Source organism: Mizuhopecten yessoensis, unplaced genomic scaffold (assembly GCF_002113885.1).
Source record: "Mizuhopecten yessoensis strain PY_sf001 unplaced genomic scaffold, ASM211388v2 scaffold11175, whole genome shotgun sequence".
NCBI lineage: Eukaryota > Metazoa > Mollusca > Bivalvia > Pectinida > Pectinidae > Mizuhopecten > Mizuhopecten yessoensis.
In genome coordinates this window covers 1,221,858-1,245,764 of record NW_018408917.1, presented here as the reverse complement: position 1 = coordinate 1,245,764, position 23,907 = coordinate 1,221,858, and the positions used below count along the sequence as shown (strand labels likewise).

The window sequence follows — 23,907 nt, the reverse complement described above, 5'->3', positions numbered from 1 at the left end:
TTTATATTGTTTAACATCCTATTAACAGCTAGGGTCATTTTATGGCGTGTCTCCTTATGTGTATGTGTGCAGGTGGTGTATTTGCTCCTTGTGATAGCGCGGATCTGAAGCCGACTTCATAGCGCTTTCTCAATGAAATACCATGCCGAAGTCACCCAGCACAACATTCCGCCCGGTCACATTATACTGGCGATGGGTGCACCAGTTGTTGTCATTAAATGCTGCACGTTAAGCAGGGATTAACATCTACACCATTTTAAGGACTTTGGGACGTCCTGGCCTGGGGTTTAGAACCCACTGCCTTCCTCACCATTAGCTGTACATTGTACACTGGTACGTCCAGCAGCACCACCCGTTCTTCACATTTCAAGAACATAGCATATATATTATATTGCGAATGTTCGACTTCGCGATTGTAAGGATGTTTTTTTTCTATATTGATAGTTATTATCCATGACATAAAAATACGAATAAAAATGTTTCGTCGATCAACGGGGATATCAACTGCTCGCAAAAATAAGACTGATTTACAGTACTGAACTGATATTTTTCCGTCATTTTATTTTCTAGCGAATTGTTGGCAACAAGGCTTCTTGGTAAGAAATTTTTCCAAAAGACATTTCTCAATGGTGGTTTCCCAATTATGTTTCGTAGGATAATTATGACTTCATCTTAACAATGTGTTAAAATCTCAATTATGGAAACATTGAAATCTCGAACCACCCCTATGAATGTAACTCATATAATTGAAATCAAGGATGTATGCATGGGCTAAAACTACATAGACAACACAGCGTAGACTTGTCTCATCAATTTCACGATAACAATCTTATCCTTTAGGTCACATGTCTGAATCAGTCTTTGCTTTCACGTGTTTTCTGACATGCTGTTGCTACAAGAATAGCAGAGTAATTTCCCTTGAACTTAAATAGAACACTTTTTGAGTTGCGTCCAGTTAATAGCATTATTAAAAAAATCCCTACTATTAAAGTGTGTATGAAATTGTGGTTGAGGTAAATCTAGAAGTGTTTTAGTTTATTATTTCGTTTAAACCAATTCATATAGCTGTTTGATCATTTAAATCATAATATCCCACTATTGTCTTAGTTAAAATTACACTAAATCATAGACGTTACCAACATGAAATACAGGGATAATTATCCTTAAGTTGTACAAAAACAAAGTAAACTAAATCAAATTTTGAAAATGTGTAGTTGTTCTGCCTTGCAACTGTATAAACAAACCAAAGGTTTTTCATCGCATATCCATACTGTCGAAGATACCATAAATATATCTATCTATAGCCAATACCGGTTTTGTTTAGTATTATTTTGTTTTAACATCCTATTAAGACTCGGGGTAATTTAAGGACTTGCCTCCATATGTACAAAGTATGCGTGCATGTCAGAATGAACTGAATGCGGTATTTTAGTTTAGATTCCGGATGCTTGCCGTTTCATTAATGCGAATTACCTCATATTTGGAGGACAGAAACCGGAAAAAATATAAATTATTTTAATATTTTACGGAAATCTTTTCAGAAATATCGTCCTATCAATCTGAACAAGTTGCTGTTTGCCATTTTGTGAGTAAACTACTTGAATTTCAAATGTTTTTGTTGCTGTGGAGTTATTGAAATGATGCTTCTGGTTCAGCTCATTGATATCACGAATATCATGATTTCATTTCTGGCTCTTCTGTAACAGTATCCAACCGGAAGGTTTCCGAAGGATCCAAGGCGGGCCCTTCCCTCATAACATCCAGGCGCATCGTAAAAGACCGTTTCTTTCCTAACAACAATTCAAAAAATCAAAATTATTTCTTATTGAAAGTCTATAAAGTTCATTATATTAGTAACACATCACGAGGTAAAATGCACACTGGTTTCCGAAACAGTTAGTTTAGTTTAAACATATTTTATTGACAACATATTACCAAAGGGATTAGTCGGTAAGTTTTTCCAACTTATCAATTGACTTCTCCCGTAATACAGACAAATATAATAATACACAAAATTGTCACATGATGGTAAGAAAATAAATATGTTATTAATGAATTGGGTTCATTGAGAGAGAGAGAGAGAGAGAGAGAGAGAGAGAGAGAGAGAGGTCGGGGTTGGGGTACGGTAAGACGACAAAGGAGTATATTTAATTTTCTAGGTCCATAGTTTACGAAATGCTTGCTAAACAAATTATTTACCATCATAGACTTTTTTACATTAGACTTGAAAGAATTTAGTGAGGTGGAGTTTCTTACAGTGTTGTTCAAGTTGTTCCAGAATTTTAATATGGAAGGAAAGAAAGAATTTTTTGATAGTTGTAAACGGAAGTGCTGTTCCCGCAGTAAATGTGCATTTCGCAAATTATACGGAGCTATATTACCAATATACATTGGTAATAAGTCAGTAAGAAATTATGTTAGGTACAATGTTATTTACTATACATCTCTTCTTTTCGAAAGGGGTAACCATCCAGTTTCTTGATATAAGAAATCTTTTTTAGTGAATGTGGGCAGCCCTGTGACTATTCTTGCAGCTTCTAGATGGATTTTTTTCTATTAACAGGGCATTTGTTTCACCGCAGTTGTCCCATACGTCACATGCATATTCCAGTAGTGGTCGAACATAAGTAAGATATAGTTTTTAGTCCGAAACAGTTGTTTAACGAATGTACATGAATTTAGAAAAGCAATAATTAAAATGAGCACATCGTATTTGATGGTGTTCTCTGCAATAGCGGCGTTTCTCTCTCGGGATTTTCGATTTAATATATATATGTTAACATTTGATTAATAAATATTTTCAGAATGACATTGATTTTGTAATTTCGATTATTAAAAACACATTTTGATAATGCGTGAAATTATGAGTGCAAATATACGCTTATTTCTGCAATCTTTAGGACAGAAGACAAAGTAATATTGTGACAGCATCGTTTATACATGGGTTCTTTAACAGGTTAAATAAACTTATATTAGTCTCCTTTTATTTGATGTTGATAAAACTGTACAGGGCTGGAATAGTAGATAATCCTCATTGTTATTTTTGTAAATCAGACATTGAAACAATAGAGCATGCACTATGGGAGTGCAATCAAGTTCAGAATTTATTAATAAACTTTGAGTTTTTATTAGATGTTTTGTTTATTCCAATTGCTTTTAATAAGGAAACATTTATCTTTGGTATATGTGATCAAACCAGAACTCGATACATGGTAGATAACCAAATTATTCTTATTATAGAATAATAAGTTTATAAAGCAAGATGCCTAGAAAAAGCTCTATCAGTAAATGGCCTTATAAACTGTATAAAAGAGACTTATGAGATACAGAAATATATTGTGAATGGGAAAGATGAAAATCATAGACATACCTTCCAAAAAGACTGGGAAAAGTGGCAAAACCTTCTTAATAGCCCATAAAACCCTCAATTTCATGATTTATATGTAGAAAACCAATTAAGGGGTAACAGTAATAGATAGGAATACTCTAAGTATATTGAGCTGATATAATACAACTGTTACTGTACGATCGACAGGTTAATGTGATAAATTGTTCTTCTGTAACCAATCTCCATTCTCTCTCTCTCTCTCTCTCTCTCTCTATCTTTTCTTTTCTTTTCATATTTCTTAATTCAAATGACTATCATTTGTGCATTGTGTGTGTGTAAGTTTGAGCGAATGCCTGAGTATATTTTGTTATTGGTAATTTGATAAAGGACATGGAATAACTCACTTTGAAGCTGTGTTTGTACATGTGAATTGATGTATACAACGATTAAGTGAGGGATTTTAAATTTGTAAAATGTTTGTAAATCTGGAATGATGATGATATCATTATGAATTAATGATGATGATGATATGATGATGATGATAATAATAAGTTGATGAAGATACATATAGAATGATGAGTGAAGATTATAATTGAAGATGATGATTGTATGATGATGGTGATGATTGTATGATGATGAAGATATGATGATGATGATAATTATATGTTGATGATGATACATATGCAATGATGATTGGAGATTTTGGATGATGATGGATTATTGCAATGATGATGATTGAATAATTATATATGAAAGAGGATGATGACGATGATAAAGATGAATGATGATGATGATGATATGTTGATGATGATACTATGATGACAATGCAATTGATTGTGATAATGCTAAATCCATGTCCGTGTGTGTATATGTGAGAATGCGTGAATGTCTTGTTTATGTATATGTATATGTAATGAAAAACTTGGAAAAATAAAACCATTACAAAAAAAAAAAAATGTCCCAAAACTGTTTGTAATGTTTTAGTTGCGACTGGATCGTTTAAATGAAAACATGAAGATTCTTTTCTTAAATATTGTTTTTCTTTTCTTATTCATTATGTGTTAGCTATACTTTTATAATTTTAAGATACGATAAATTACAATAATTACCCGTTTTGTAGATAAATACGGTCGCCCCTGAAAGAACGGACAGCAAGAAACACGCGACGACTGTTACCGCCACCGGATGTATACTTGTTTTACCTGTAAGAACAATAACATAATCCATTCAATTTCCCCTCAGAAAAGGATAGCTCGTACTTTGATTTCTTTTGGATTAATAAATAAAAAGGAAAACAATTCAATGTGAAAAAAATTCGTATGCTGATATTTCAGACACGGGGATGTTTTAGTTTAAAGTCAAAGTCTGGATTGACAAGGTGAATAATGTGTACTATGAATTACGTATATGATAGTTTGGAACATACATTTCTCATGTGTTTGTTTTAAAGAAATTGATTCACAGCTTGGTCTATGTAACTAACTTTTAACAGATATATAAAACATGATTCTCTATAATGTTGTATCACTAAGTAGTATCACGAATGAGCCACATTATTGCAGATTTACTACGGAATATCTCGCCTTTCGGATTTTCTTCTGAACATTCATTCTCGTCCTCCCGGTTACGACAATCCTGGATTCCATCACAGACTCGGTCCTCCCACATCCGGACGGTTGTGTTGCCATGGTAACCACCGTCTAAATGAGGTACGCACTCGAACATCATGGCCGCGTTTCCTTTTCTTTTCATTTGATAACACATATCTTAAGTATAAAACAAAAGAACACATACATGCATTGTTAAGGGGGAGGGGTCGAGGTTTAATTATTTCTCATTCGTTAACCGGTAATATAAGCCTTTCTTTTCTTTCTTTCGATAATCTACTTTCTGTTTCTTGTAGGCCCCATGCGATAAGGGGTATTGGAAATGATGGCCGTTAAGGATCTAATAACAAATTAGCTTGTAAATGAATTTCGTATCAAACAGCCCCTACTCATATCCGATCGCCTGAAAAAAAAACCGAAAATTCGGTTTGCCCTGTTTACATTTTGGTAAAATGTCGGCTTCATAGGTCAGTCGTGATGAACTAGTATTTCAATGTCTCTCAGGAGCAAGTAGCACATTTGAATAAATACATTGAATTCGATTGAGACGGGATGATTAACCAACAATAACAGAGTCACGTTTTTGGTGCAGATGAACAATTAGACAAACATGCAACGAACCCCCAAAGTTACATACGACTGTTTGTGAAATCTCTTGGCACTTGGCGAATTAAAGAACACAGAGGGAACGTGTGCAAAACAATGGAATATTGTCTAGAATAGTCGGGAAACATGATTTATCTACCTAGCCGTTCGTCTGATCCGTCCTTGCAATGGTCAATCCTGTCGCACATAAACCAAAGTTCATGCCCCCTGTCATCGTTATACAGAGGTAGGGAAGGGCAGATAACTGTGTCATCCAAGCAGAGAAAGCATGGTCCTTTAGTTTCAGGTATTCGCTTCTCTACATCGTTGCGAATGTTTCCTGTAATGCAAAAACGAACCAAAACAAATATGGTCATATACTCGGAATCAGATGTTCGAAATGTAAGGAACTTTAATTGTGAAAGACAACATGACATGGGTTGTGATGAGCAATTAAAGGAGGCGAATGTATATTTTTCTTCCGCGAAATCGATTTCTTGCACGATACTTAAAAAATTTGACATGAGCATTGGCAGGTATATCTGCAGATGAAACGCGATTCATTTTCTGATCGGTCATCAAACATGGCCGCCGTAATGACTAATTGACATATATATAGGTGTACGCCAAGGTGATGCTAACGGCCTCACTCTTTGTCTGATTTTGCTCTAAGTCATTACAATGTATAAAGTATTAAGTGAATTATGGCATTTTAATTTCCTTCCAAGTGGCGGGGTATGTTATGTGTATGTAATTGCGTCTTTGTGATAGTGCGGATCTGATACCAATTTTATAGTTCGTCGTAGTATATTCACGTACATAATGTAATTTTTAAAATGAAAGGTATACGATACAATAAAGCTCTCAGATCCAGGGCGAAAGGCATGTAAATGTTCAAATGATATATATTCGAAAATGAATTTTAAAAAAGTTTAAAGTTAAATGAAAAGAATATAAGGTAAAATAATACGTACCACAGAACTCGTCTCGTCCGTTTCGGCAGTCCGTACGTCCGTCACAAACACGGCCAGGTTGGATACACTGAACTGGGGAACACTCGAAGGAACTGCTGTTGCATCTCGCTGTAATCAATAGTTATGTATGTTATGATATTTAAGAGCAAGTTTCGTCTGTTTGCTAATGCAATCTGCAAACCGCAGGGTAAGCAAGAAGATATTTTTGGTTTCGGCTTTGTTTTACGTCCTATTAACAGCTGTAACAACTGCAATTTTAAAGTACTTTTGTAGGTCCCGGTCTTAGAGACAGACCTCACTGGATTCCGCATCAAAAAGACCGTTCTGCAGTAAAGCCAAAAGTGATGCGGTGGAAAGAGAGGCGGTGTACTGTACAGATGAAGAATAAAAATGAAAGTTAAATTGAATTGAAAATGATAACATCCAAACTGTCGCAACTGAGTGCTTGTTACACATTAATGTCGCCCATTACATACTTGTCATGTGCCGCAATAGAAAATAAGATTTTTTTTTTGTATAAACGGGGTCGATGGATTGCATTGTCTGGTCCCTCCCTGCTTGTTGCGATTTAACCCATCCAGTTCAGCTCTCGGTTTCAACGAAACGCGGAAGCCCCACAACCATAGAAAGGCATAGGGGAATAATTAACTTAATATATGGTCGGCATAATTTTCCAAAACCTGCATTAGTTGATATGTGACTAATTAATGTGATCTCGGTAATACTTTATCATTACAGGCAATTAACATATAACAAACACGTCAATCTTCCTATTAAACACTTACCATCTGGGTAAGCTTCGATGAGGATTTCGCCCATAGTTTTCTGTTGATTGACGTCGTACACCATCCACATATAGTTCTCTCTGGATATTATTTCTAATCCGCGTACTACGTCACAAAATTTGTATGAAGTCATAGAAACCCTATCCGATCGATATTTGTCGTTTCCAATATGAAAGTAACCTTGATTACATCCGGAATACTGAGGAATATATTGAATGTTAATTTGTAAACGATAGCCAGGCGATGTCTTAATGTTGATCCGACATTTTCTTAATTGTAAGCTACCCCGTTTTTGTTGTAACATCCTTACAGTTCGGTTTTCTGTTTCTTTTGGCGTTGGTATGATGTCATGGGCACCATCGCTTAGGTATCTGATGATGTATTTGTCTTGTTTCATTATGTTCATTGTTTCCCCACAGAGAACTGCATCTAAAACAGAAAATAAATTCAATTACATATAAAACGAAACCCTTTTTTTGGAAAAAAATCCCTCGAACAAGCAGCTATTCTAAGGTTGATAAAACACGGTTTTTGCGTAAATAATGAACGGCATTTGGAGGTAATACTTTGAAATGATGTTAATGTTTTTTACCAATTGAAATATTCTTCAAATTATTTTTCCGAAGGCTCTGTAGAACAGAAAGGGAACCAGAATAGATGATATATATACTTTGGTACATCATTTGATAACATGTGTTCAAGGCGATTGCATGATCGTAAGAGGCGACTAAATTTGGGACCAATATTTTCTCTTCTTTCTAAACAACTTTCTTCTTCATAATGTCTCCCTTGACAATGCTTTATTTTTTTGCCATTAGTTGAGTGTTCGCCCTTGTGAGGAAGGCTTTGGGTTCTGTCCCCTGGCCGGGACATACCAGAGTCTGTATAAATGTAAGTTTCCTATACGGCTTAACGCTCAGCAATTTAGAGGTGGGACGACTGGTTCGCCCGTTGTCAGTATAATGTGATTGGGTGGGCGTGCCCTGCTGGGTGTCTTCGGCAGGTAGCACTTTAAAGTCGACATCAGTTCCGCGCTATCACAAGGAGACAAACACGAACATATCACAGCCTCCAAAATACACACGCATACACTACACGCATGCATCTTGCACACATGGGAGGCCGTCCTTAAATGACCATAGCTGTTTATAGGACGTTGAACAATACTAAACCAAACCAAACTTCTGCATAAAAATGGTTGCATCGTTTTTTAACCAACATCATGTTATGTTCATCTTTCGAACCAACTGTACAAAAAGATTGAAAGTCCCTATGTTGAGCCTGTAATATATGATTCAGGCGGAGGCGGAAGGCCATGGCAGATCACCAATTGTTATACTGTAAAACACGAAATATTCGTGGATACTTTCGTTCGTGGTTTGAAGCCATTTAGATCGTTTAGTGGTTCAAACTTTCGTGGATACACTATATAAACAAACAGTAGACACGTGTATCATTCAAATTTGTTGTATTTATTTTTGTGGTTCAATAGCAACCACGAATGTTTATACACAACAAACATTTTATGTTATACAGTAAGTGATCGGATAGTGTCAACATTAATTTGGGATTCTCTTACAGATCCCTGAACAATGGATTGACAGTCAAGTTTAGAATTACATGTGCTCAGAGTCTTTTTTTTTTTTTTTTTTTTTTTTTTTTTTTTTTTTTTTTTTTTTTTTTTTTTTTTTTTTTTTTTTTTTTTTTTTTTTTTTTTTTTTTTTTTTTTTTTTTTTTTTTTTTTTTTTTTTTTTTTTTTTTTTTTTTTTTTTTTTTTTTTTTTTTTTTTTTTTTTTTTTTTTTTTTTTTTTTTTTTTTTTTTTTTTTTTTTTTTTTTTTTTTTTTTTTTTTTTTTTTTTTTTTTTTTTTTTTTTTTTTTTTTTTTTTTTTTTTTTTTTTTTTTTTTTTTTTTTTTTTTTTTTTTTTTTTTTTTTTTTTTTTTTTTTTTTTTTTTTTTTTTTTTTTTTTTTTTTTTTTTTTTTTTTTTTTTTTTTTTTTTTTTTTTTTTTTTTTTTTTTTTTTTTTTTTTTTTTTTTTTTTTTTTTTTTTTTTTTTTTTTTTTTTTTTTTTTTTTTTTTTTTTTTTTTTTTTTTTTTTTTTTTTTTTTTTTTTTTTAATTTTTTTAATTTTTTTAATTTTTTACAAGACAACACAAAACATATATGACATTGTTCCTAATAACATGATTGTTCATACATATTAAACAAATATCATCATCATCATCAGACATCATCATCATCATCATCATCATATAAGATATTATTATTAACACATAAGCAGATATTAAGCAAAAAATTGCCAATGTCATGTACATACATAAAGACATACACTGAGACACTGATGCAAAAGCAATATATATAAACCTATGACATCAAACACACAAGAGAAAACATTACAGGGGATGGGGAGCACTCCTAGGTCATTATATTTTAACTTAGCCTGGCGAACTAAAATGTATGAAATATTTGATGATTATTATTACAGTGAGGAGACGATAAAGTACAATAGATGTATATATGTATAGAACAAATATGTCATATATATATATTTAGTCATATTATAATTGCATCCAGTTATCTATTTGATGGTTTAACTCATCCTTATTTATTGATTTATTCTGTTTATACACAAGGATCTTTTGTGCTTTTAATTCAAATTTTATATGGTTTTTGAGACTAGTCAGATTAAGGTCAATTTCTAGGCATTTAGTTTTATATATGTATTGTTTTATAAGTAGTATTATGATGTTTTCTAAATAAAACTTTGTATGGTTATATGTATGTTTATCAAAAAGGAATTATTGTTTTTCAAATCTTAGTGTAAGGTTTTTAGTTATAATATTTGTTTTCAAGTGCTCAGAGTCTTAGCAATACTTCCATATCAGCGCCGCGGTCAGCATTGGATTCAACCTTTAGTATATTTAGTGCTTTGATGCGTTTTGCCTTAAGATACTTGACATGTGGGAGGAACGATACTTTACTTTGAAAATAATGCTCTGGAAGTTAGTTTAATCAACTGCAGGAATGGGTTTAGTGAGATTTGGCTAGTCATTGGTTTTACGTAATTACGTAATACGGCACAACGTGTACACAATATTGTTATACACATGTATAAGTGTTTAATTCCGAATAGTGTGAAATATCTGAACTCTAAGGTCAGAAGCTGGTGGATGGATTCATAACATAATCACTATATTTTGACATTAATTTCTCTTGGATGTTTAATTTATTGTCATGGGTTATACAAGAAAATTTCTTGAGTAAGTCTTACTGTAGTGAAGATTTAAAACGGAGCTCACCATGAGCTCACTATATCAGAGCAGTGCATTTGTAATTTAAGTTGTATGCAGGAAAACTTTTGAAAACTGGCAAATATACATATGCAAATATAGTCTAGTCTCATAGCAGTATTTCTAATTCAGTAATCTACGAAAATAGTTTTTATTGGGCGTTTTCTCCCGACTTTACACAATTCGGTAGTTCTAGTTAACATGATAGAGAATTCAGGTAAAGTATAAACATACACCATATAATTGATTCAGATGTCCCCGTGTAACATAGTTCTTACGTTTGAAAATTTGAAGTATTCATGGATGAGAAGCACCAAGTTTCGTATTCCGTTTCAAACCTTCTGGTTTAAAATTGCCTTGTATGATATCACTGTCATCTACGAAAGGTTTACTCAGTTGGAACATTTATCATTCATAAATTATTTAGTAATTCTCTCAACTTACTAGGCCCTCTCCCGACAGTATGCATACTATGCACTAAGTTTGATCACGGACTTGGCAATCTAATTCCGTGGTTTGATAACGCGTGATGGTGAAACGGAAATATGGAATAAGACATACACATCTGTAAAACTAGAATTTATCCTATTAATTCTGAAGTGAAAACAAAACCCCGACAGTCTGGCCGAATCCTTAAAAACTCTCTGGTTATGAATTGGCATTTAACAAGACTGCGTATTTAACAGGACAGACACAAATTGAACGGTTATCCGGTAATTTGGGCTTTTGCTATATTATTTAATATAAATACATCATATTTCTTTTAGGGAAGTGTCAAGAGTCAGCATGTGGCAGCTTTAAATATTTTCCCTTTCAAACACATATAGCGTATTGCCTTAATTCTAATACATGTACAATGTTGTTCATGAAATATTTTCGTCTCAATTTTCCATCCCTATAGAACCAGAAGTGAGAGTTGTTTAACATGAAAAAAGAATGACTTACTTTGGTCAAATCCGGTTGCCAATATCAATCCCACAGCCGACATCACAAACGATGCTGGAATGAGAAATGCTATTAAGTAATCTCTGCTCAATTATTGTGTTTAATGGTCAAAGTTTGTTAAATTAGTTGCTTGCTTGGGGTTTAACGTCCTCGCAACATCAATGATCATATGGGGACTGGCGTGTGCTAAGGCTGAACGGATCCTCGACACAAGAGTGGCATTCTTGGCGGACAGTCGGTTGATTGAAAAGGGCTTAACGTCCTATCAACAGCTAATGTCATTCACGAATGTGCCCCCATGCGTGTTGTGTATGCGTGCATGAGTGTATGTATGTCGGCGACAGGGTATGTTGGTGTATTCTTTGCCTCACTGAAACAGTGCCTCTTTTCAAGACCATAAGCGTCGAAAAGAAACTTTACACACATCAATAACAACTAAATGATGAAATTTGGATAAATGTTAACATCAATGATATCAAGAGTAGTGTAAAGGACAATATTCCACCAACAAGGCCTTGAATACTTGTCATGGGGACTTGTTCAAAGCACACGACTCTGTGTCAGGTCACTACATTTGTATTTATGTATTCTTTCATGGTCCATCGACAATGCGTCATTTAGTGCAAAACAACACTAAGAATAAAAACTCACAAAATGTTTAATTCACTGTTGGCCGATAAGTACTGAAAAATTACATCAATATGTTTCTCGAAATTTATTAACAGGTATCCCCTACTGGTTGTTAGATATTTAATACAGTATCACGGACACAGTATTTGTTAGTATATTGACGCTTCGATACATTATATGTTTACTTCAATGTTCATCTGTGCAATGCTTTGTGATCATGTATTAGCGCTGTGATATATTGTGTGTTTGTGTATAATATTAAATATGATTTGTGTTCATGTATTAGATCTGTGATATATTATGTGTTTGTGTATAATATTAAGTATGATTTGTAATCATGTATTAGCGCTGCGATATATTATGTGTTAGTGCATAATATTAAATATGAATTGTGTTGATGTATTAGCGCTGTGATATATTATGTGTTTGTGTATAATATTAAGTATGTTTTGTGTTCATGTTAATGTATTAGCGCTATGATATATTATGTGTTTGTGTATAATACTAAGTATGATTTGTGTTCATGTATTAGCGCTGTGATGTATTATGTGTTTGTGTATGATATTAAGTATGATTTGTGTTCATGTATTAGCGCTGTGATATATTATGTGTTTGTGTATAATATTAAGTATAATTTGTGTTCATGTATTAGCGCTGTGATATATTATGTGTTTTTGTATAATATTAAGTATGATTTATGTTCATGTATTAACGCTGTGATATATTATGTGTTTTTGTATAATAATAAGTTTGTTTTGTGGTCATGTATTAGCGCTGTGATACATGTGTGTTTGTGTATAATGTTAAGTATGTTTTGTGTTCATGTTCGTGTATTAGCGCTATGAGTTATTATGTGTTTGTGTATAATATTAAGTATGATTTGTGTTCATGTATTAGCGCTGTGATATATTATGTGTTTGTGTATAATATTAAGTATGATTTGTGTTCATGTATTAGCGCTGTGATATATTATGTGTTTGTGTATAATATTAAGTATGATTTGTGTTCATGTATTAGCGCTGTGATATATTATGTGTTTGTGTATAATATTAAGTATGATTTGTGTTCATGTATTAGCGCTGTGATATATTATGTGTTTGTGTATAATATTAAGTATGATTTGTGTTCATGTATTAGCGCTGTGATATATTATGTGTTTGTGTATAATATTAAGTATAATTTGTGTTCATGTATTAGCGCTGTGATATATTATGTGTTTTTGTATAATATTAAGTATGATTTATGTTCATGTATTAACGCTGTGATATATTATGTGTTTTTGTATAATAATAAGTTTGTTTTGTGGTCATGTATTAGCGCTGTGATACATGTGTGTTTGTGTATAATGTTAAGTATGTTTTGTGTTCATGTTCGTGTATTAGCGCTATGAGTTATTATGTGTTTGTGTATAATATTAAGTATGATTTGTGTTCATGTATTAGCGCTGTGATATATTATGTGTTTGTGTATAATATTAAGTATGATTTGTGTTCATGTATTAGCGCTGTGATATATTATGTGTTTGTGTATAATATTAAGTATGATTTGTGTTCATGTATTAGCGCTGTGATATATTATGTGTTTGTGTATAATATTAAGTATGATTTGTGTTCATGTATTAGCGCTGTGATATATTATGTGTTTGTGTATAATATTAAGTATGATTTGTGTTCATGTATTAGCGCTGTGATATATTATGTGTTTGTGTATAATATTAAGTATAATTTGTGTTCATGTATTAGCGCTGTGATATATTATGTGTTTTTGTATAATATTAAGTATGATTTATGTTCATGTATTAACGCTGTGATATATTATGTGTTTTTGTATAATAATAAGTTTGTTTTGTGGTCATGTATTAGCGCTGTGATACATGTGTGTTTGTGTATAATGTTAAGTATGTTTTGTGTTCATGTTCGTGTATTAGCGCTATGAGTTATTATGTGTTTGTGTATAATATTAAGTATGATTTGTGTTCATGTATTAGCGCTGTGATATATTATGTGTTTGTGTATAATATTAAGTATGATTTGTGTTCATGTATTAGCGCTGTGATATATTATGTGTTTGTGTATAATATTAAGTATGATTTGTGTTCATGTATTAGCGCTGTGATATATTATGTGTTTGTGTATAATATTAAGTATGATTTGTGTTCATGTATTAGCGCTGTGATATATTATGTGTTTGTGTATAATATTAAGTATGATTTGTGTTCATGTATTAGCGCTGTGATATATTATGTGTTTGTGTATAATATTAAGTATAATTTGTGTTCATGTATTAGCGCTGTGATATATTATGTGTTTTTGTATAATATTAAGTATGATTTATGTTCATGTATTAACGCTGTGATATATTATGTGTTTTTGTATAATAATAAGTTTGTTTTGTGGTCATGTATTAGCGCTGTGATACATGTGTGTTTGTGTATAATGTTAAGTATGTTTTGTGTTCATGTTCGTGTATTAGCGCTATGAGTTATTATGTGTTTGTGTATAATATTAAGTATGATTTGTGTTCATGTATTAGCGCTGTGATATATTATGTGTTTGTGTATAATATTAAGTATGATTTGTGTTCATGTATTAGCGCTGTGATATATTATGTGTTTGTGTATAATATTAAGTATGATTTGTGTTCATGTATTAGCGCTGTGATATATTATGTGTTTGTGTATAATATTAAGTATGATTTGTGTTCATGTATTAGCGCTGTGATATATTATGTGTTTGTGTATAATATTAAGTATGATTTGTGTTCATGTATTAGCGCTGTGATATATTATGTGTTTGTGTATAATATTAAGTATAATTTGTGTTCATGTATTAGCGCTGTGATATATTATGTGTTTTTGTATAATATTAAGTATGATTTATGTTCATGTATTAACGCTGTGATATATTATGTGTTTTTGTATAATAATAAGTTTGTTTTGTGGTCATGTATTAGCGCTGTGATACATGTGTGTTTGTGTATAATGTTAAGTATGTTTTGTGTTCATGTTCGTGTATTAGCGCTATGAGTTATTATGTGTTTGTGTATAATATTAAGTATGATTTGTGTTCATGTATTAGCGCTGTGATATATTATGTGTTTGTGTATAATATTAAGTATGATTTGTGTTCATGTATTAGCGCTGTGATATATTATGTGTTTGTGTATAATATTAAGTATGATTTGTGTTCATGTATTAGCGCTGTGATATATTATGTGTTTGTGTATAATATTAAGTATGATTTGTGTTCATGTATTAGCGCTGTGATATATTATGTGTTTGTGTATAATATTAAGTATGATTTGTGTTCATGTATTAGCGCTGTGATATATTATGTGTTTGTGTATAATATTAAGTATAATTTGTGTTCATGTATTAGCGCTGTGATATATTATGTGTTTTTGTATAATATTAAGTATGATTTATGTTCATGTATTAACGCTGTGATATATTATGTGTTTTTGTATAATAATAAGTTTGTTTTGTGGTCATGTATTAGCGCTGTGATACATGTGTGTTTGTGTATAATGTTAAGTATGTTTTGTGTTCATGTTCGTGTATTAGCGCTATGAGTTATTATGTGTTTGTGTATAATATTAAGTATGATTTGTGTTCATGTATTAGCGCTGTGATATATTATGTGTTTGTGTATAATATTAAGTATGATTTGTGTTCATGTATTAGCGCTGTGATATATTATGTGTTTGTGTATAATATTAAGTATGATTTGTGTTCATGTATTAGCGCTGTGATATATTATGTGTTTGTGTATAATATTAAGTATGATTTGTGTTCATGTATTAGCGCTGTGATATATTATGTGTTTGTGTATAATATTAAGTATGATTTGTGTTCATGTATTAGCGCTGTGATATATTATGTGTTTGTGTATAATATTAAGTATAATTTGTGTTCATGTATTAGCGCTGTGATATATTATGTGTTTTTGTATAATATTAAGTATGATTTATGTTCATGTATTAACGCTGTGATATATTATGTGTTTTTGTATAATAATAAGTTTGTTTTGTGGTCATGTATTAGCGCTGTGATACATGTGTGTTTGTGTATAATGTTAAGTATGTTTTGTGTTCATGTTCGTGTATTAGCGCTATGAGTTATTATGTGTTTGTGTATAATATTAAGTATGATTTGTGTTCATGTATTAGCGCTGTGATATATTATGTGTTTGTGTATAATATTAAGTATGATTTGTGTTCATGTATTAGCGCTGTGATATATTATGTGTTTGTGTATAATATTAAGTATGATTTGTGTTCATGTATTAGCGCTGTGATATATTATGTGTTTGTGTATAATATTAAGTATGATTTGTGTTCATGTATTAGCGCTGTGATATATTATGTGTTTGTGTATAATATTAAGTATGATTTGTGTTCATGTATTAGCGCTGTGATATATTATGTGTTTGTGTATAATATTAAGTATAATTTGTGTTCATGTATTAGCGCTGTGATATATTATGTGTTTTTGTATAATATTAAGTATGATTTATGTTCATGTATTAACGCTGTGATATATTATGTGTTTTTGTATAATAATAAGTTTGTTTTGTGGTCATGTATTAGCGCTGTGATACATGTGTGTTTGTGTATAATGTTAAGTATGTTTTGTGTTCATGTTCGTGTATTAGCGCTATGAGTTATTATGTGTTTGTGTATAATATTAAGTATGATTTGTGTTCATGTATTAGCGCTGTGATATATTATGTGTTTGTGTATAATATTAAGTATGATTTGTGTTCATGTATTAGCGCTGTGATATATTATGTGTTTGTGTATAATATTAAGTATGATTTGTGTTCATGTATTAGCGCTGTGATATATTATGTGTTTGTGTATAATATTAAGTATGATTTGTGTTCATGTATTAGCGCTGTGATATATTATGTGTTTGTGTATAATATTAAGTATGATTTGTGTTCATGTATTAGCGCTGTGATATATTATGTGTTTGTGTATAATATTAAGTATAATTTGTGTTCATGTATTAGCGCTGTGATATATTATGTGTTTTTGTATAATATTAAGTATGATTTATGTTCATGTATTAACGCTGTGATATATTATGTGTTTTTGTATAATAATAAGTTTGTTTTGTGGTCATGTATTAGCGCTGTGATACATGTGTGTTTGTGTATAATGTTAAGTATGTTTTGTGTTCATGTTCGTGTATTAGCGCTATGATATATTATGTGTTTGTGTATAATATTAAGTATGATTTGTGTTCATGTATTAGCGCTGTGATATATTATGTGTTTGTGTATAATATTAAGTATGATTTATGTTCATGTATTAGCGCTATGATATATTATGTGTTTGTGTATAATATTAAGTATGATTTGTGTTCATGTATTAGCGCTGTGATATATTATGTGTTTGTGTATAATATTAAGTATGATTTGTGTTCATGTATTAGCGCTGTGATATATTATGTGTTTGTGTATGATATTAAGTATGATTTATGTTCATGTATTAGCGCTATGATATATTATGTGTTTGTGTATAATATTAAGTATGATTTATGTTCATGTATTAGCGCTGTGATATATTATGTGTTTTTGTATAATATTAAGTATGATTTGTGTTCATGTATTAGCGCTATGATATATTATGTGTTTTTGTATAATATTAAGTATGATTTATGTTCGTGTATTAGCGCTGTGATATATTATGTGTTTGTGTATGATATTAAGCATATTTTGTGTTCATGTATTAGCGCCGTGATATATTGTGTGTTTGTGTATAATATTAAGTATGATTTGTGTTCATGTATTAGCGCTGTGATATAATATGTTTTTGTGTATAATGTTAAGTATGTTTTGTGTTAATGGTCATGTATTAAAGCTGTGATATATTATTTGTTTTTGTATAATATTAAGTATGATTTATGTTCTTGTATTAACGCTGTGATATATTATGTGGTTTTGTGTAATATGAAGCATGATTTGTGGTCATGTATTAGCGCTGTGATATATTATGTGTTTGTGTATAATATTAAGTATATTTTGTGTTGATGTATTAGCGCTGTGATTTATTATGTGTTTGTGTATAATAATAAGTTTGTTTTGTGTTCATGTTCATGTATAAACGCTGTGATATATTATGTGTTTGTGTATAATATTAAGTATGTTTTGTGATGATGTATTAGCGCCGTGATATATTATGTGTTTGTGTATAATATTAAGTTTGTTTTGTGTTCATGTTCATGTATAAGCGCTGTGATATATTATGTGTTTGTGTATAATATTAAGTTTGATTTGTGTTCATGTATTAGCGCTGTGATATATTATGTGTTTTTGTATGATATTAAGTATGATTTGTGTTCATGTATTAGAGCTGTTATATATTATGTGTTTGTGTATAATGTTAAGTATGTTTTGTGTTCATGTTCATGTATAAGCGCTGTGATATGGCATGTGTTTTTGTATAATATTAAGTATGGTTTGAGGTCATGTATTAGCGCTGTGATATATTATGTGCTTGTGTATACTATTAAGTATGATTTGTGTTCATGTATTAGCGTTGTGATATATTATGTGTTTTTGTATAATATTAAGTATGATTTGAGGTCATGTATTAGCGCTGTGATACATTATGTGTTTGTGTATAATATGAAGTATGTTTGGTGTTCATGTATAAGCGCTGTGATATGTCATGTGTTTTTGTATAATATTAAGTTTGTTTTGTGTTCATGTTCATGTATAAACGCTGTGATATTTTATATGTTTGTGTATAATATTAAGTATGATTTGTGTTCATGTATTAGCGCTGTGATATATCATGCTTTTGTGTATGATATTAAGTATGATTTGTGTTCATATATTAGCGCTGTGATATAGCATGTGTTTGTGTATAATATTAAGTGTGTTTTGTGCTCATGTATTAGCGCTGTGATATATGATGTGTTTGTGTATGATATTAAGTATGTTTTGTGTTCATGTATTAGCGCTGTGATATATTATGTGTTTGTATATAATATTAAGTACAATTTGTGTTCATGTATTAGCGCTGTGATATATTATGTGCTTGTGTATACTATTAAGTATGATTTGTGTTCATATATTAGCGCTGTGATATAGTATGTGTTTGTGTATAATATTAAGTATGTTTTGTGTTCATGTATTAGCGCTGTGATATATTATGTGTTTGTGTATTATATTAAGTATGATTTGTGTTCTTGTATTAGCGCTGTGATATATTATGTGTTTGTGTATTATATTAAGTATGATTTGTGTTCTTGTATTAGCGCTGTGATATATTATGTGTTTTTGTATGATAAAAGGATGATTTGTGTTCATGGATTAGCGCTGTGATATAATATGTGTTTGTGTATGATATTAAGAGTGTTTTGTGTTCATGTATTAGCGCTGTAATATATTAAGTGTTTGTTTATGATATTAAGTATGATTTGTGTTCATGTATTAGCGCCGTTATATATTATGTGTTTGTGTATAATGTTAAGTATGTTTTGTGTTCATGTTCATGTATTAAAGTTATGTGTTTGTGTATAATATTAAGTATGATTTGTGCTCATGTATTAGCGCTGTGATATATTAAGTGTTTGTGTATAATATTAAGTACAATTTGTGTTCATGTATTAGCGCTGTAATATATTAAGTGTTTGTTTATGATATAAGTATGATTTGTGTTCATGTATTAGCTCCGTTATATATTATGTGTTTGTGTATAATATCAAGTATGATTTATGTTCATGTCATGTATTAGCGCTGTGATATATTGTGTGTTTGTGTATAATGTTAAGTATGATTTCTGTTCATGTATTAGCGCTGTGATATTATTAAGTATGATTTGTGTTCATATATTAGCGCTGTGATATAGTATGTGTTTGTGTATAATATTAAGTGTGTTTTGTGCTCATGTATTAAAGCTGTGATATATTATGTGTTTGTGTATGATATTAAGTATGTTTTGTGTTCATGTTCATGTATTAAAGCTGTGATATATTGTGTGTTTGTGTATAATATTAAGTATGTTTTGTGTTCATGTATTAGCAGCGTGATATATTATGTGTTTGTGTATAATATTAAGTATGATTTGTGTTCATATATTAGCGCTGTGATATAGAATGTGTTTGTGTATAATATTAAGTATGTTTTGTGTTCATGTATTAGCGCTGTGATATATTATGTGTTTGTGTATAATATTAAGTACAATTGATATATTATGTGTTTGTGTATAATATTAAGTATGATTTGTGGTCATGTATTAGCGCTGTGATATATTATGTGTTTTTGTATGATAAAAGTATGATTTGTGTTCATGTATTATCGCTGTGATATATTATGTGTTTGTGTATAATATTAAGTATGATTTGTGTTCATATATTAGCGCTGTGATATAGTATGTGTTTGTGTATAATATTAAGTGTGTTTTGTGCTCATGTATTAAAGCTGTGATATATTATGTGTTTGTGTATGATATTAAGCATGTTTTGTGTTTATGTATTAGTGCTGTGATATATTATGTATTTGTTGATAATATTAAGTATGTTTTGTTGGTTATGTATTAACGCTGTGATATATTATTTATTTGTGTATACTATTAAGTATGTTTTGTGTTCATGTTCATGTATTAGCGCTATGATATATTATGTATTTGTGTATAATATTATGTATGATTTGTGTTCATGCTCGTGTATTATCGCTGTGATATATTATGTGTTTGTGTATTATAGAAAGTATGATTTATGTTCATGTGTTAGCGCTATGATATATTATGTGTTTGTGTATAATATCATGTATGATTTGTGTTCATGTTCGTGTATTAGCGCTGTGATATATTATGTGTTTGTGTATAATATTAAGTATGATTTGTGTTCATGTATTTTCGCTGTGATATATTATGTGTTTGTGTATAATATTAAGTACAATTTGTGTTCATGTATTAGCGCTGTGATATATTATGTGTTTTTGTATGATAAAAGTATGATTTGGGTTCATGTATTAGCGCTGTGATATAATATGTGTTTGTGTATGATATTAAGTGTGTTTTGTGTTCATGTATTAGCGCTGTGATATATTATGTGTTTGTGTATGATATTAAGTATGATTTGTGTTCATGTATTTTCGCTGTGATATATTATGTGTTTGTGTATAATGTTAAATATGTTTTGTGTTCATGTTCATGTATTAAAGATGTAATATATTATGTGTTTGCGTATGATATTAAGTATGTTTTGTGTTCATGTATAAGCGCTGTGATATATTATGTGTTTGTGTATGATATTAAGCATGTTTTGTGTTTATGTATTAGCGCTGTGATATATTATGTATTTGTTGATAATATTAAGTATGTTTTGTTGGTTATGTATTAGCGCTGTGATATATTATTTATTTGTGTATACTATTAAGTATGTTTTGTGTTCATGTTCATGTATTAGCGCTATGATATATTATGTATTTGTGTATAATATCATGTATGATTTGTGTTCATGTTCGTGTATTAGCGCTGTGATATATTATGTGTTTGTGTATAATATCAAGTATGATTTATGTTCATGTATTAGCGCTGTGATATATCATGTTTTTGTGTATGATATTAAGTATGATTTATGTTCATGTATTAGGGCTTTGATATATTATGTGTTTGTGTATGATATTATGTATGATTTATGTTCATGTATTAGGGCTTTGATATATTATGTGTTTGTGTATAACATTATGTATGATTTGTGTTCATGTATTAACGTTGTCATGTTAACTTGTATGATGTATTAAATCTTATCTGGGGGTTTTAATGACGCTGTATATTTTGCGGTCAGTTATGAAAAATATATTTTTGTGTGAACATGTGTATTAAAACTAGTATATTTTGTATCCTAGTGTTGACGCTGTGGCATATTCTGTGTTTGTGAATCATCGCTGCGGTATATTTGTGTAAAACTGGTTTGTGTTTACTTATTGACGTTAAGGTATATCATGTGTTTTTGTATTATCGCTGCAGTATTTGGTTTTCTGTACATATAGTATATTTTACATTCCTTAAGCGATTAAAGACTATGAAGTCCGTGGAAATACATCACCATACATATTTTATGATGCCATTATATTTAAAAGAAAACAAGCTTACCTATAACGAATGTATATTCCATCGTTGCACGACACGTAATACCCATTATTTGTACATTATCATATCTGCGTCAATACAAATATATCTGAGATGAGTATGTAACAAGTCGAGACAGTCGATTAGATGTACTGTTTACACACAGTATCTGAAGTGTTATACCTTTAACTTAAAGTGTACATACGGCAGATACTAGCAGCAGATCAAACACTTCTCAAGATAGTACCTACTGTATAACATGTACAGTAAGAAACAAGTCAGTTACGATGTAGATAGATTCAAGATTTTAAATCGTTTGTGGTTTAACTAGTTAAGTATTGTTAACGTCCTATCAACAGCTATGGTCATTTAAGGACGGCCTCCCATGTGTCCAAGATGCATGCGTGTAGTTGTGGTTTATCGTCCTCGCAACAGCTATGACTAAAAAATGGATGTCTAGGGAGACACCGCCCAAATGAAAGACCAGGGAAGTGAGAAGAGAAAATTCGTAGATCCCGAAGTGTCATAATGGGGTTAACAGATCCATTTTGGTTTCTTTAATGTTCCCTTTGCGCATGACGCAGTACCAAACCTTCGATTCTACATAGAGCTCTTCATCAGTTGCCTCCTACGGTTACATGCAATGGATAATATATTAAAGTAAACAAGAGTACCGCGGGGCGGAACGATATACGCCCGCCGAATGCCATATAGTGTTAAATACTTTCTTACATTGAGATAAGATCTACATCATTCAAAGAGTGGTAAGCCGACATGCTATAAAACTGTAGGAGAAAATCTCCAGATAAAAAAATCAAATACTGAAATGAACAAAGGGCAATAACGTTTGGAAAAATTGTCGAACCAAAACTCTTTTCAAGGAAACACAACAACATATTATGATTATTTAGCCTCTTAAGTTTCAAAGAAATCTGTCAAAAAATGTAGGAGGAGATCTCCGGACAAAAAAATCAAATACTGAAATGAACAAAGGGCAATAACTTTTGAGAAAATTGTTGAAACAAAATCTTTTAAAGGAGACACAACTTCATATCATGATTATAATGTATACCAAGTTTCAAAGCGATCCGTTGAAAAATGTAGGAGAAGATTGCCGGACAAACAAAAGTTTACGCCGGCCGGACGGACGGACAACGCCATACCATAATACTCCCGTCAAATTATCGAATATCTGTTGTGCTCACGATTGAACTTCGATATTCCTAGTGAAGGATAATCGATATTTATAATTAGCATCGATAATTTCCCCAAAAATAACATACCCCAGGATTTCTAAAGAGGCAGTCAAATCGATTCTTGAAACATTGTCCAATTATAAAATGCAATTCTTTCACACATTGAACGGTTATACTTGATTCGGTCATATATTTAGTAAAACTAACACGCGCTAATGCATTTAAGACATTGGCATTACATCATTAATGCCCAACTTCATTATCAAATACCCTGTTTATCTTTAAAAAAAATATCCATAGTTCCTACATTCCCGACAAATAAAGGTTTTATTTCATGTGAACAATGTATATTATCGTATAGTACAATATTTTTACACCCTCTAGATAACAGTACCAACTCAAAATGTTATGATTCAATAAAATTAAGTGTACCGTCATATGACCTCTGACCTCACTATGCAAACAACAGTAACACTCCCCCC

At 31.0% G+C, this 23,907-nt stretch overlaps 1 protein-coding gene across 1 annotated transcript; it reads right to left on the bottom strand.

The window, feature by feature from the left end:
- Positions 1–49: 49 nt before the first annotated feature.
- LOC110440229 lies at positions 50–22,341 on the bottom strand. Its single transcript, XM_021483176.1, has 8 exons — positions 22,254–22,341; positions 11,514–11,567; positions 7,280–7,708; positions 6,495–6,602; positions 5,681–5,860; positions 4,912–5,094; positions 4,438–4,530; positions 50–1,790 (listed from the first exon to the last, which is right to left on the bottom strand). Exons 1-8 carry the CDS (start codon positions 22,297–22,299, stop codon positions 1,675–1,677), a joined length of 1,209 nt encoding a protein of 402 aa, XP_021338851.1. The 5' UTR covers positions 22,300–22,341; the 3' UTR covers positions 50–1,674.
- Between the last annotated feature and the right edge of the window lie 1,566 nt (positions 22,342–23,907).

Excerpts from the sequence above, each read along its gene's own strand:
- LOC110440229 (XM_021483176.1), bottom strand. The coding sequence starts at position 22,299 with ATGGGTATTACGTGTCGTGCAACGATGGAATATACATTCGTTATAG. Across the intron at positions 6,603-7,279 it reads CATCGAAGCTTACCCAGATG|CGAGATGCAACAGCAGTTCC; the intron begins GTAAGTGTTTAA and ends TATTGATTACAG. Across the intron at positions 4,531-4,911 it reads TTCAGAAGAAAATCCGAAAG|GTAAAACAAGTATACATCCG; the intron begins GCGAGATATTCC and ends TTGTTCTTACAG.